General features: G+C 36.8%; 2 protein-coding genes across 2 annotated transcripts; one reads left to right on the top strand and one right to left on the bottom strand.

Moving 5' to 3' along the window:
• Positions 1-298: 298 nt before the first annotated feature.
• Positions 299-1,993, bottom strand: LOC125227377 (dTTP/UTP pyrophosphatase). Its single transcript, XM_048131682.1, has 4 exons — positions 1,697-1,993; positions 1,381-1,622; positions 1,067-1,213; positions 299-816 (listed from the first exon to the last, which is right to left on the bottom strand). The coding sequence occupies exons 1-4, from the start codon at positions 1,784-1,786 to the stop codon at positions 678-680; spliced, it is 618 nt and encodes a 205-aa protein (XP_047987639.1). The 5' UTR covers positions 1,787-1,993; the 3' UTR covers positions 299-677.
• Positions 1,994-2,142: 149 nt separating this feature from the next.
• Positions 2,143-10,145, top strand: LOC125227376 (sentrin-specific protease-like). The gene is made up of 7 exons (XM_048131681.1): positions 2,143-2,363; positions 2,556-2,650; positions 2,719-2,963; positions 4,378-5,450; positions 5,741-5,927; positions 8,680-8,907; positions 9,481-10,145. Exons 1-7 carry the CDS (start codon positions 2,275-2,277, stop codon positions 9,640-9,642), a joined length of 2,079 nt encoding a protein of 692 aa, XP_047987638.1. The 5' UTR covers positions 2,143-2,274; the 3' UTR covers positions 9,643-10,145.
• Positions 10,146-12,084: the final 1,939 nt, after the last annotated feature.

The raw sequence follows: 12,084 nt of genomic DNA, 5'->3' as shown, positions 1-12,084 counted from the left end.
TTGATAAATAAGACAAATCCATACTAATATCATAAATGGGAAAGTGTGTGTGTCTGTTTGTTTGTCCGTCTTTCACGGCAAAACGGAGCGACGAATTATCGTGATTTTTTTAAGTGGAGATAGTTGAAGGGATGGAGAGTGACAAGCTACTTTTTGTCTCTTTCTAACGCGAGCGAAGCCGCGGGCAAAAGCTAGTCTTTCTATAACTTCGTACTATCGGGGCGAGAAGAGCACGGCTCAGGGAAAAATTCAACGCGGTTAAAAGGCTACATAAATTAAAGGAATACAAAACAACAGGAGTCATACTAATTGTCTATTAAGTTTACGATTTCTTCACTTATAAAATAAAAACAAATAAATGTACATGACTTGTACCACAACAAATTCGTTAAAAATGTTATCAGTTATCACAGCAGCACTACTTTGTTATCAACAATACAAAATATAATCAAGGAAATAATCTATTCACTGTTTAATGTATATTATATTACATAAAATCATATTAGTAAAAACTTCAAACGATTTTCCGCTACTCGACGACCGGCGCCCATTTTGCGTGAAACAGAGGTCAAATTGAAACACATTGTTTTCTTAGACTTTAGATCTCTACTACAATATTTTTTGCTAAATTAATCCTTATGTTGAAGCCTCAAAAATTTCAACAGCGTCTAAGATAGCTATAAATCTTTATGCATGTCATAGAGTACAGCACAGAGCCTGTAGAGAGGTAAGCCCACTACGGTGAAGTAGTCCCCCTCGACGCGTTCTACGAACGTGCCGCCCACGCCCTGGATCCCGTAGCCGCCCGCCTTGTCCCTGGTCAGATAAGATAAAGGTAACATTTGATAAGACTGAAGGAAGATGGAGAATTTATTTATTACACACATATGTATTACATACATGGACCCATAGTAAAATAGTTAGTTGATTACTCCGCTGGAAAACATGTTCATGAGGGATGAAATTTAGAACCAAATGCTAATTTAAAATCACTTAAAGGTCAAAGTTTTCTTTTGTAGATGAAATGATGATATTCAATTGTTTTTGACTTGTAGTCACTACTCACATAGGTTCACCAGTAGCAATGTATCCGTTGATCTGATCCTTATTCAGTTTGCCAAATATAACATCAGTCTTCTCTGTGAACTTCACTGTCTCATTTTTGGCTTTCACCACCACTCCGGTGTACACAGTGTGTGCTCTCCCTGACAATCTGATGGGACAAAATCAAACCTAATTACTTTTGTCATTAACTCATTCATGATGCAACCTGACCATGTATATTTATTTTTATATAATATGTGTATTCTGAATTAAAACATATCAAATTGTGTTGCAAAAAGGTGATAATGCAATTATATAACCAACAAACCTAACAACCTTGACAACATCTGAAAAGCGTCTGCTTCGGAGGTAGGCTTCCCAAACATCTCTCCATCCAGCGTCACCATAGTATCCGCTCCTATCACTATGTCTGGAGCCTTGCCCTGTCCGGTCAGACGGTTCTCAACTTCTAGAACCTTCTGCAGCGCTGTCTCCTCCACGAACTCCGAGAAACTCTTAAAACTTTTAGGATCAAGGTCCTCTTCAAATAGAGATGGGCATAATCCTACTTTTAACCCCTAAAACAGATATAATTTTAAAATAACTGTGTAACTTTTATACAAAATTATACCTGTGCATAAGATATACTTACTATATTTTCTATCAACTCTTTCCGCCTAGGCGAGCCAGAAGCTAGAATAATATTTTTCTGCTTCAAAACATGCATAACTGGTTGCAACATTTTGATAACCTTCGAACTTTGAATCGCAATAACAGAAAGGTCAATAGAATATACAGAATGCTTTGTATTTTCAATTTGCTAAACAAAATAAAGACGTCCTTCACTATTTTTTATTTTCAAATTCAATTTTGTTTATTTTAATTGTAGCCCGCTCACAACTCCAAAATCCACATGAGGTTGACATTGACAGTTCAAGGGCGTCTTTTATACAATGCCAACTTCAAACGTGCTTGAATGTAGTACTAAAAACTCCTTTGCGTACAGACTGTTCAAGCCATAGGTATTACCGCGGTATTAACCTTTGAAAAAAATTGGAAACCGGTTATTTTTATCGGAAATAATCGGTTTTCAACAAAATGTAATTAGCGTCAACGAAACGAATCGGTGGATATCGGTGTCGCTGTGCTTTTCTTTTTGTCGAACGTCGTTTTAGCATTTTAAACAGAAATACAACCTACAAATGGTGATGGAAACATAATTTTAATAAGATGAAGTCCGTTGTGGCTTATGTGCGCAATCTTCTAGGTTGGTGTAATGAAGATGATCCGGCCATTAGAACAAGCTTCAAACGAGACAGGTATGACACTTGTTTACAACGTTTTAGTTATGGCGGCAAAGACCGTGAAAATTCATTATTATTAGCTAAAATACAGAGGAAAATATGTACAAAATACCCTTAAAAGTAGCCTCGAGGTTTTGGAAGTAAGTTTACTTCATATGCACGCGAATTACGCACTGGAAACTGTGTTAACGGCAAGTTCTCTTTCAGGACTGATGACGATGTTTTGTGCGACGAGGCACCGGCACTTAAACGGCTCAAGCAGCTGAGAAGCACCAATTTCCCTGACATTATGTCTTCTAATGGTGAGGTTAAGTTCAGAATACTGTATTCGCCTTGTACGAATAGTTTCATAACCTTGCTGTTGTTTTAGATGCCTGGGAAAAGAAGGAAAAGAATGTTCGGTATGTTCCTATACAAGTGGAGAGTGGACACCCCAGTACATCGACCCCATTGGAGGTGAATCGTTCAGGTGGTCGAGTCCGAACTGTGCCACTGAAGTTAGTAGATGTGAGTGGACCAGAGCCGGCCACTCCATTGCGGAAGCCTAGAATGCACACGCCAGTGCGACCAGTGATGCACGCTGTGGTTGATGATGATGACGATGATGAGGAGGAGGTAGGAGAAATATGTTAAGATATTTGAAACAAATTGTATGATTTAGTAAAACTCAGCTGGCCAAATGATGAACATGGAATATATTATATTCATGAGAACAACTGTTTTGCAAACATATTTTGAATGATTATTAATGATAAAACTTTTTAACAAAAAATAAAACCGCCTTCAAAAATAAGCGCGTTACAAAACACGGAGAAACTAAAAAGCAAAAAATAATAAACCTTTGAATTCAGATTTCTTATCGTATTGCAATAATCTAAACATCCAAATTATAAACAAATCAATTATTTTTGCAGTCGGTACCAGACCTGTTCGTCGCCTTGCTATTGCCTGTTTGCCCCACCCAACCATACGCAGGCTGGCACCGACTCCAAAAATAATTGATTTGTTTATAATTTGGATGTTTAGATTATTGCAATACGATAAGAAATCTGAATTCAAAGGTTTATTATTTTTTGCTTTTTAGTTTCTCCGTGTTTTGTAACGCGCTTATTTTTGAAGGCGGTTTTATTTTTTGTTAAAAAGTTTATTTATTTGTTGATTTTTAGTGGTTCCTAGTGATATTATATGTATCAGTCCGAATACATGTACAGTAGTGAAAGAATTATCCTTTAACTCCTAACCATTGAGGAGTTGACCTTCCATCATCAGCTCAGCCACATAAAATTATTACCATCAGGCGTAAATACTGGTTTACCTTTGAAAAATACACTAAAAACATTACATGTGCCTATAACATTTGAAGAATTCCCTCGATTTCTCCAGGATCCCATCATCAGACCCTGACTTGGTGCCAATGGGACCATCTCGGGGTTATACCCGTTCGATCAAAAAAAAAAATTTGAAAATCGGTCCACAATTCTCGGAGATATCGAGGAACATACATACAAAAAAAAAAAAAAAAACATTCAGTCGAATTGAGAACCTCCTCCTTTTTTGAAGTCGGTTAAAAAGGATAGAGAAAATAAGATCCATGCCAATATTCATATGAAAATTGCTAATCATTATGCATTTAATATGAACATTAAATTTTTTCATGACTTCAAAAAAAAGGAGGAGGTTCTCAATTTGTCAGGATCTCTTTGTGATGTTCCCTGGGTGGGTCCACCCATTCGGTAGTAAAGAATAGTATTTAAAAAACAATGTTTTAATTTTCTTTTTCAAAGACTGGTGTCTGCCAACCCAATCATTTAGTAACATCAATAAACTGGTTATTGATTTTAAAGTTACACATCTACTTTATGCATTTATATTTGTACATAATTAACTTATGATTTTTTTATTTTGCACGCTGCACACTGCTTGAGTTATTTATTGACTCCCATTTTAAGAACACACTACATTTCATTGAGGTGAATTTATTAGATCATACTGAGTTTACATGTCTATTCCACAAATATTATCATTTTAGGTCACATGGGTGGAGAGCAAACACGGAAAATCTAAAAAATCATCAGAAGTATACATAGATCTGGAAGATGATGACCATGACCAGGAGGAAACTGAGAATGACGTCATATTCGTCAAGAAAGTCTCCGACCCCCAGGCCAAACCTTTCAAATTCTTTGTTACTAAAAATGATAGAGATCAACCTACAAAAGATGGACCATACTACAGGATAAGTAGAAAGTTAAATGACAGGCACTCTCTGTCACCTAGAAGTTACACCAAGTTTAAAGCTCCAGCTGGCATCATGAAAACTTACAAAAAAACTGCCATTCCTAAATGGATGCAACCACAAAAACCTTCCGCTTTTCCACGGAGTAGACTGTTAGACGCCAATGGATCAAACATTAGATCAACACTATCAGAAGTATTCAATTTAGACGAGAAGAGAAATTACCAAGAGTTGATTAGAAGAGTAGCGGGAACTACAAAACCGGTTTCATTCTCAAAACCAATAGATATAGTAAATATAGCTGACGATTCTGCGTCATTCCGGAACACGCAAAGAGCGCAGAGAAAGTCTTTAAATGAAATAAGATTAGTAGAAAAAGGTCTCATAGCAGAAAGAGAAGGTGAGGCGTCTAAAGAATATGACCCCATTACAGTCGCTTCCATCAACTCGTCTGATTCTGAGGTAGAAGTAGTACCTTCAGAGTCATCCACTTCGTCTTCAATTAGAATCGATCCAATTAACTCATTAAAAGATTCATACAGAGATAAGGATGTGACTTCGACGGATTGGCTCGCAAAATTAGATTCTAAGTATAGAAAGAAAAGGCAGGAAACTCAAGAAAAGTTAAAAGATGCGCGGCGCGAGTCTGACATTATTTCTAAGGTTAACTATGAGCAGAAGTTAGCTCATTTAGAGCATAAGTTAAAATATGAGTTGAGCATACCGGAGAGCCTCATTGAGGAGCCCCAGCCTACTGTAGAGCTTCCGGAACTGACTCCGGAGCAAGAGAAACTGATCAATAGGGCATTAGGCCCTGGTCCATCGGGACAATTGATTATAGAGAAATTCAATTTAAGAATACACAGGTTGGTATTCCTACATGTATTTTTTTAATACAGAAAAAAATTCAAACCTACTTACTTCTTTATTAGGGATTTCGTAGCACCTAATCACAAACCCTGATCCTATTGTGATCAAACTTTTATTCTATGTTTTCTGCGAATCAAGAGGATTGGCAGAGAAAGTCAAAAATTTAACGCTACATTTAAAATTCAAAAGTCATTCTGGCTGGCAAACTTTGTTCTCGTAATGCATTCTTAGATGCCTTATCTCATTGTACTTTGGAAGTGTGACAAAAAAAAACTTTGCTTTCCAGGCGCGACCTGCAAACATTGAGCGGTCTAAACTGGCTAAACGACGAGGTGATCAATTTCTACATGAACCTGATCATGCAGCGCTGTGAGGAGCGCAAGGACCTGCCCAAGACTTACGCGGCCAACACCTTCTTCTACCCCAAGCTCATGCAGAGCGGCCAGGCCGGCCTCCGCCGGTGGACCAGGAAGGTGAGATAGCTTCTTTTTTAAAGAGAAACTAGGGTGAACTCACGAATATCTTAAGCCGCTGCCACTGCCTATTGAATATTCGTGGCATAGGCAACTTACTCGCGCGGCAAACACCCAATATACAGGTGTCCCACGGCTATGAAATGGAGGTAAAGTTAAATTGAATCTCTTAGAGAGGGGAGAGGGGCTGCGATCCTCGTTCTGGGTCGTATCTGGTCCAACAGGTCTCCATTGCAGTTCAGCGGGGAAATGCGGCGGGAATAATGGGGACTTTTGAGCCAGGTACGATCCAGGGAGGGTTATTTTAGATTTAGTTGTATGTTGTGTTCCTTTTTCTTTATATATGTTAATAACCTACTTGATCTCTTAGATAGAATATTTTGTTGTAAGAAAATTTACTATTACACTATCCACTATTCCATACAACGAATGTCATGATATTCATTGGAAAGAGACTTGTAACCAGAATTAACTTTTACGATTACCCATTGTTTGAAGTACAAATACAAAACATATATAGCGTAGTTATATAAAATTTATTTAAAGTATGATAGTACACTGACCCTTAGAGACCTTTACATCTCTAAGTCACGTTGAGCATGTAATTAGTTATGTATAGCTATACTAGGCATTGTTGCCCTCTTTAATGTCACCTACAAGCTTAATGTCGTGTTTCACTGTGTCGATTTTTCTTTTGTCAATTTGCTGTTAGCTTGAACATGTCATGCTCGCTTAAAAGTCTTTGCTTACGGTGGCGTGTTGATCGGGTCGCCACCTTCCCGAATGGAGGTTGAGGGAGGCGATGGCTGAGATACGCGTCATACTCGTGAACGGGTGCTGTTTGTGGAGACTGGTCTGTTCAAGCTTACCTGGGCCACATGTTTTGTTAGATTATTTAACTTTACTTTTGAGCGGATTGCGAGACACTACATTCGGTTCTTGTAAGAATTAAACTTAAGTAAGTAATGTCTTAAGGATGACACTAGAGACCATCACGTTGTCGTTTAATTTAGTTAATTTTAGCTTTTGGACACTTAGAGACTTTATACATCTCTGAGATTTTGATTATATTTTATTTTAAAATAGATTCCTTACTTTAATGACCTTGTTGTCGTTTGATTAAGTTAATGTTAGTTTTTTGGACACTTAGAGACCTTATACATCTCTGAGATTTTGATTATATTTTTAAACTTAATTTGTAACCTTGATTGGCCCTTATTTGTAAACTTGATTTGTTCTTTAATGATTGACAACTAGAGACTTGTACATCTCTTGAAATGTGTAATTTAGCTGTTCATTTTCTGTATTTTTTTTTTGTATTATTTGACAAAGGTTTTTACTTTTAAATATTTTAATTTTATAAAATTTGACTCTTGGAGACGCTATACATCTCCATGGATTATTTGATTAAGTATAATATTTTTACTTGTAATATTCAGTCTTTTACAACTATTGAAGTATTATAGATTTCTTTTATCTTTGTATCTGTTTGCACTTTCTTTATGTATTGATTATAGTTAGTAATAATATGACATTTAGAGACTTTATACATCTCTAATTCTATATCAGTGTATAGCTACTTTGCTTATGATTAATATTTTTAGTTAATATTTCTATTAATTTCATTTGTTTAACTATAATGAATACTCTGTAATGTTGACATGTAAAAGTGCCCCCGTGGCCTATTTGCTGAATAAATGATTTTGTATTTTGTATTTTTTTGTAACATTTTCGAGTCGAGTCATGTCATGTGGGAGTGGGACCGATCGGTACGTTCGTTCTGCTGCGTTCCGTCTGCTCGTTGGAACCGGTTTGGTGAACTGTCAAACCGAGTCGGGCCGAGTTGAGCCTAACTCGGTTTGAACCGGGTTGGCAAACCGGGTTGACACATCTCTAGTCGATTCTATAACGACGGATGGACATTAACCCATGCATAATGATATCTTACATGCAATCATGTATTTTTAACTCAATTGACATGTCAAAATTCAAATTTGAACAAATTCTTGTCAAAGTCATGCATTTAAGGGTTAAAACACAGACACAACACATCACTTGATCTTAGATCATTTTATTATAGCATATTCTGTCTCATTGTTGGGCCAATCAATGAAGATTTTCTAAGAAGCGTACCATATACTTTTTTTCCAGGTACTAAAATAAAACACATAATTATCTGACTAATGTCTTACGGATGTTTTGGAATCAGCCACACCCGTCTTTGCAAAAGAATGCACGACAAAATCGCATGTTACGTCACTTCGTGCAAGTATATACCTACGCTGCGTCCTCTGGCTTTAGTTTTAGTTTTTCGCATTATAAAAGACTGACCGTAGTAACAATCTTCACATGACTGTTTTGAGAAAAATATTAAAATTTTGTAATTTACTTATAGAGCCGCTTGCTAATTTAATTTCATTTATTCAGTATTGCATTGTCATGTACATAATAGGCGTTACATTACTTATGATAGTGAGTCATGACACCCTGTAAGGGTAATTTATAGCGCCTTCTCATTTTTCGCACGTTAGCTGCGTCTACCTACCTGCCTATGAAACCAAAATAATCACCTGTAAACTGTAATACAGTTTCAAATATATAAATTTTGTATCAAACAGTAACCTCTGCGAATAATACTATTAAGCATATCCAGTGGTTGTTAGATAAAGACAAGTCTCACCCACAACACAGTACATTTCTCCACTTCCAATTTATTTCTAACCTACCATTAAATTCTTATTTATTACTTCAGGTGGACATATTCGCGCACGACCTCATGGTAGTCCCCGTTCACCTGGGCGTCCACTGGTGCATGAGTATGGTCGACTTCCGAAGCAAGAAGATCCAATACCTGGACAGCATGGGCGGCAAGAACCAGCCGTGCCTAGACGCCCTACTGCAGTACCTGAGGGATGAACATCAGGACAAGAAGGGCCAGCCGTTTGATGATAAGGGGTGGAAACTGGAGTGTTTAAGTAAGGTGAGTCTCTGAAGCTGTCAGGTAGTTTCTCTACGAAGGACAGCATGGGCAGCAAGAAGCAAAGGCCAGCCCTGCCTAGTCTGCAGTAGGGCTGCAGTACCTGAAGGATGAACATCAGGACAAGAAGGGCCAGCCGTTTGATGATAAGGGGTGGAAACTGGAGTGTTTAAGTAAGGTGAGTCTCTGAAGCTGTCAGGTAGTTTCTCTACGAAGGACAGCATGGGCAGCAAGAACCAGCCCTGCCTAGTCTGCAGTAGGGCTGCAGTACCTGAAGGATGAACATCAGGACAAGAAGGGCCAGCCATTTGACGATAAGATGGAAACTGGAGTGTTTAAGTAAGGTAAGTAAATAGTAGTGACTTAATACTTGGAGTACATGGAAGGACGACCACAACTACCACGAAGGCAAATAAGAATACCGACCGTGACATGATATGTTGGTCTGAAGGTACTCCGACTACTATACTGATGGTTACTCCTTTTTAGAAGTAGTTTGTATTTTACAGATTACCATTTCTTAAACCTCAAGATTCATCGAACTACCAAACTAATAAAACACTCTTATAATTGCAGGACATCCCGCAGCAGATGAACGGCAGCGACTGCGGCATGTTCTCGTGCACGTTTGCAGAGTTCTCCGCGCGCAACGCACCCTACAGCTTCTCGCAGCAACACATGCCCTATCTGCGCCGAAAGGCGGCCCTCGAGATCATCACCGGACGGTTACTGCTGTAAACACTTCGTAAAACACTAGGCTTTTCCATAAAGAAGTGAATAATCCCGGATATCAACAACAACACATGCCGTATCTGCGCCGAAAGGCAGCTCTGGATATCATTACTGGACTGATACTACTGTAAACTACAAGATAAAATGCAAATATATCCAAACACAAGACTAGTGAACTGAACACAATCCCTGGAAATTACAAAATAGTAGCTTGTTCGCGAAGCTCAGAGCCAACTCGCAACACATGCCTTATTTCGGCCCAAAAGTCACCATTAAGTAGTCAACTCTAGTACAGACTTATGCATACAAAAGATTAGTGGAGTGGATATTGAGGACGAGATAATAACATACCCTAAACTTTAAAGATCACAGAAGGCTGCATTCATGGCTGATCCAGACTGTCAACTATCAATCCTTACAAAGTGCCAATAAAGTGCATGTGTGACAGTGCTATTTATAATCATAATTGGAATTAAAATGTTACGAATAAAAACCAGTGCACTAGTGAAGTGAATTTTCATTGACTGGCTTTTGTGGCCTTTATCTCTAAAAGTGATTTTAAACATTTAAAACATCAGTCAAAGTTTTATTTGTCAAGGCATTTTCTGTAGTTATTTTCTCCATACTATAATTAAAATAAAATACCAACAAATAATTCGCCTACACTTTTCTCTAACCTGTTTGACTCACCAAATTCCCAAGCTTCAGAAAGTGCTTTTACAAAAAAATATTTTGACTTTTGTCAAAAACACGTGTGGTTCCTCCAGTGAACCTGTGAAGTGATTTGACTATGTGTGTGAAAACAGTTCCTAAGGTAATCTAGGAGCTCAGAAATATTGAACTAAAAGTGTAACATGAGCATTTAATTTAAAGACTCATTTAACCTGTTTTTAAAATGCAAACCACTTTATAATGTATTTCACCTCATGTAAACATTTTTTTTAATAACTCAAAAGCACCTTGTAACTATTTATTGGCACACATTAAGGTTCAAAATGAACAATAGTTATTTGTTTTACATGGGGGCAAAGTTGTTGTTTTACCGCACGTGCCAATATTGATACCCAAGTAAGCGAAAGATTCCAATATTGAACCGCAAAGGTAGTGAGTGCTTCAAAAAGTGGAATCTTGAGCGTTGCGAGGGTATCAAGGCACGAAGGTTAAACAAACTTTGCCACCGAGTGAAACACAAAATTTTTCACCACACCAACACGAACAAAATACTGACTATAAAATACAAAATATCAAATCCATCAATTTATTCAATATTTATGATTCAAAATCATCATTTATAGGTAAAATCTAGCAGCCAGATTAAGACATTGAGTTAAAATTTGTATGAAGTTACTTTGTCCCCTTGTGGATAAAATGCAATTTTGCTATCTGTTTTCGAATAGCAAAGAAAGCCTTTACCAGTTGGTGTGGTGAAAAAATAATTTGTAATGGGAAATAATGGTAAACCATCATTGTATTGACATCTTGAATAATTGTTATTAATATTAACACCAGAAATTGTTATATGGGCCCTGTCCATCATAGGATATAATGCTAAATGCTTAATAATGAGTGTATGAACGAGTGTTTTATTTAATTGAGGCGTCTTGAATGATTTTGACAAATAGCAACTAATTTAAATATGTATATCACTTTTTTAGATTTGTTATTCACTTGAAAGCTGTAAAATTATAGTTATTTAGATTGTAATCTTTTGTAATGTGTAATTAATTAATATTATGTAAACTCCAATGGACAGAGGCCTCATCACTTTTTTTACAACATGGATAAGTATTTAATTAGTCTTGGATTTGGGATTTAAAAAAAACTTACTTGTTGCATACCTCCATCTGTTTATTTTTATGCACTTAAAACAGTTTATGAAATACTTTTATGTTATGATTGGTAAATACCGGATTCAGACTACAGCATGTGAATATTACGCGCAGCGTTGCGTTGTAAACTTGTGTATACTACAAAGTGTAATATAATATACACTCACCTTAATGCCAGGAGAGTTCTTACGAACTCAGTGTATCGCGGCTTTTATTTAATTTGTATAATTTAAAAGACTGAGGCAATGCCACCCCAGTTGTAATAATCTTCTCAAATTCATCTCTGTACATGTTTAAAATATATAACTAAATCACAAGATAGTGTTGTTAAATCGTTTTTAAAACCTTATCACTAACATGAACTTAAATATGAGATATTAAAAGATAATAAGCGAAAAGTCACCATCATTATCATAAAAAAACTGTTCTGTTAAAACGAATTACTATTTGTAAATGATTTTTCGAGAGGAGCATAGTTGTGCTTTAAATATCTGTATATTGCGAATGCGCCACGTAAGCCGTCGACTTACGTTTAACGAAGACGATGTTTGATAATAATAATCAATCGGATAATAATTTATTATCAACCAGAAAACTCGCGGGATTGCGATCAAACTGA

Source organism: Leguminivora glycinivorella, chromosome 6 (genome assembly GCF_023078275.1).
Source record: "Leguminivora glycinivorella isolate SPB_JAAS2020 chromosome 6, LegGlyc_1.1, whole genome shotgun sequence".
NCBI lineage: Eukaryota > Metazoa > Arthropoda > Insecta > Lepidoptera > Tortricidae > Leguminivora > Leguminivora glycinivorella.
This window is presented reverse-complemented; position numbering and strand designations above follow the sequence as displayed.